The sequence below is a fragment of the Sinocyclocheilus grahami genome, unplaced genomic scaffold (assembly GCF_001515645.1).
Source record: "Sinocyclocheilus grahami isolate Dianchi unplaced genomic scaffold, SAMN03320097.WGS_v1.1 scaffold18818.1, whole genome shotgun sequence".
NCBI classification, from domain to species: Eukaryota; Metazoa; Chordata; class Actinopteri; order Cypriniformes; family Cyprinidae; genus Sinocyclocheilus; species Sinocyclocheilus grahami.
This window is the reverse complement of record NW_015517305.1, coordinates 1-1,197: the sequence shown is the minus strand read 5'-3', so window position 1 is coordinate 1,197 and position 1,197 is coordinate 1. Positions and strand designations below refer to the sequence as shown.

The following is a 1,197-nucleotide window of genomic DNA, read 5'->3' as shown; positions in this document are numbered from 1 at the left end:
TTTTTTTTTTGTGTAATACAAATTTAATTTTGCGTTAGTTTACTTAAATGTTTCTCTGTATTCTGCACTTATTGGGTTTTACAGTGCAGGCAAAACTGAATACGCAAAAAACCTTCTTGAAAGTTATTTGGTCTTCACTCTTCATGTATGGGAAACAAAAAACTGAAGAACATATTTCTATGTACTATAGCATTGCCCCATGAGGAACAACTTTACTGCCTTTTATTTCTCCCTGAACTTCATTATTTTAAACTGTCATTTGCTTTGAGCAGGTAAACTAGTCCGGGCTGGCGCACAAAACTCTGTAAAGCTAATGCTAGCTGTGCAGCAGTGGTACCTGGTCCCTCAAACAGCCACTCGTCTCCTGCTACCCTCTTCTCTCCTCCCTCCTCTTCAAAGTCCAGCAGGGCCTGCAGACGCAGGGCTGTGTCCGGGTACACAATCTGCAGTGGCGTCACATCCTGTGAGAGAAAGACAAACAGACAAATTATAGCAATACTAATCAGAAGAAAATGGTAACAACTGGTAATAGTTATATTAGGATGTAAAATAATAATTATAAAAGGCATTGGCTGCTGCAAAATGGTGCTTGTTTTGATCTAGTCAACGTGAGCTGATGGGAAAAACATAGGCGTGATACAGACTCTTTTGACCGAAACCACAACCTGTTGAAACTACCCACACGTCTGAGCCCTTCAGCCACAAGCTGCAAAGCAATATGATTCTCAAGCATACAATACAACTTCATACCTTTTGAATCTCTTCACCAGGGTAGAGTGGGAATGGGTCCTGGGTCAGGCGGATCTCCAGGTCAGCATGTCTGAGCTTAGCTTGACCTGATGCATCAAACTGAACCTGACCTTCATCATTACGGGCAGTGGGGTTGAGCACAACACAATAGTGCCTGGGCGGCAGCATGATCATGCGGACAGGGGCAAACAGAACCCTGAGAGAAAATGGGAGTAAGATTTCAGATATTCAAATGTGTCGCATAATATTAGCACAAGAGTTGAGTTATATTTTCTAACAGTTTTGTTTTCTTCTTTTTTTTATTTTATACTTTTATTCAGCAAGGGTGCATTTGAATTATCAAAAGTGACAGTAAAGACATATATAATGCTACAAAAGACTTCAAATACAGTGGGTATAGAAAAGATTCACCCCCCTTTAAAATAATCACATTTTGTTGCTTTGCAG

General features: G+C 40.4%; 1 protein-coding gene across 1 annotated transcript in view; it reads right to left on the bottom strand.

Moving 5' to 3' along the window:
• The window catches only part of LOC107579645 (major vault protein), a gene marked incomplete at both ends in the record, with an annotated part of 3,385 nt that extends 2,425 nt beyond the window's left edge, over positions 1–960 (bottom strand). Inside the window, 2 exons of the mRNA XM_016265450.1 lie at positions 338–461; positions 751–960. Of these exons, the coding sequence (XP_016120936.1) occupies positions 338–461; positions 751–960 (334 nt within the window). The remainder of the gene's footprint in view (positions 1–337; positions 462–750) is intronic.
• Between the last annotated feature and the right edge of the window lie 237 nt (positions 961–1,197).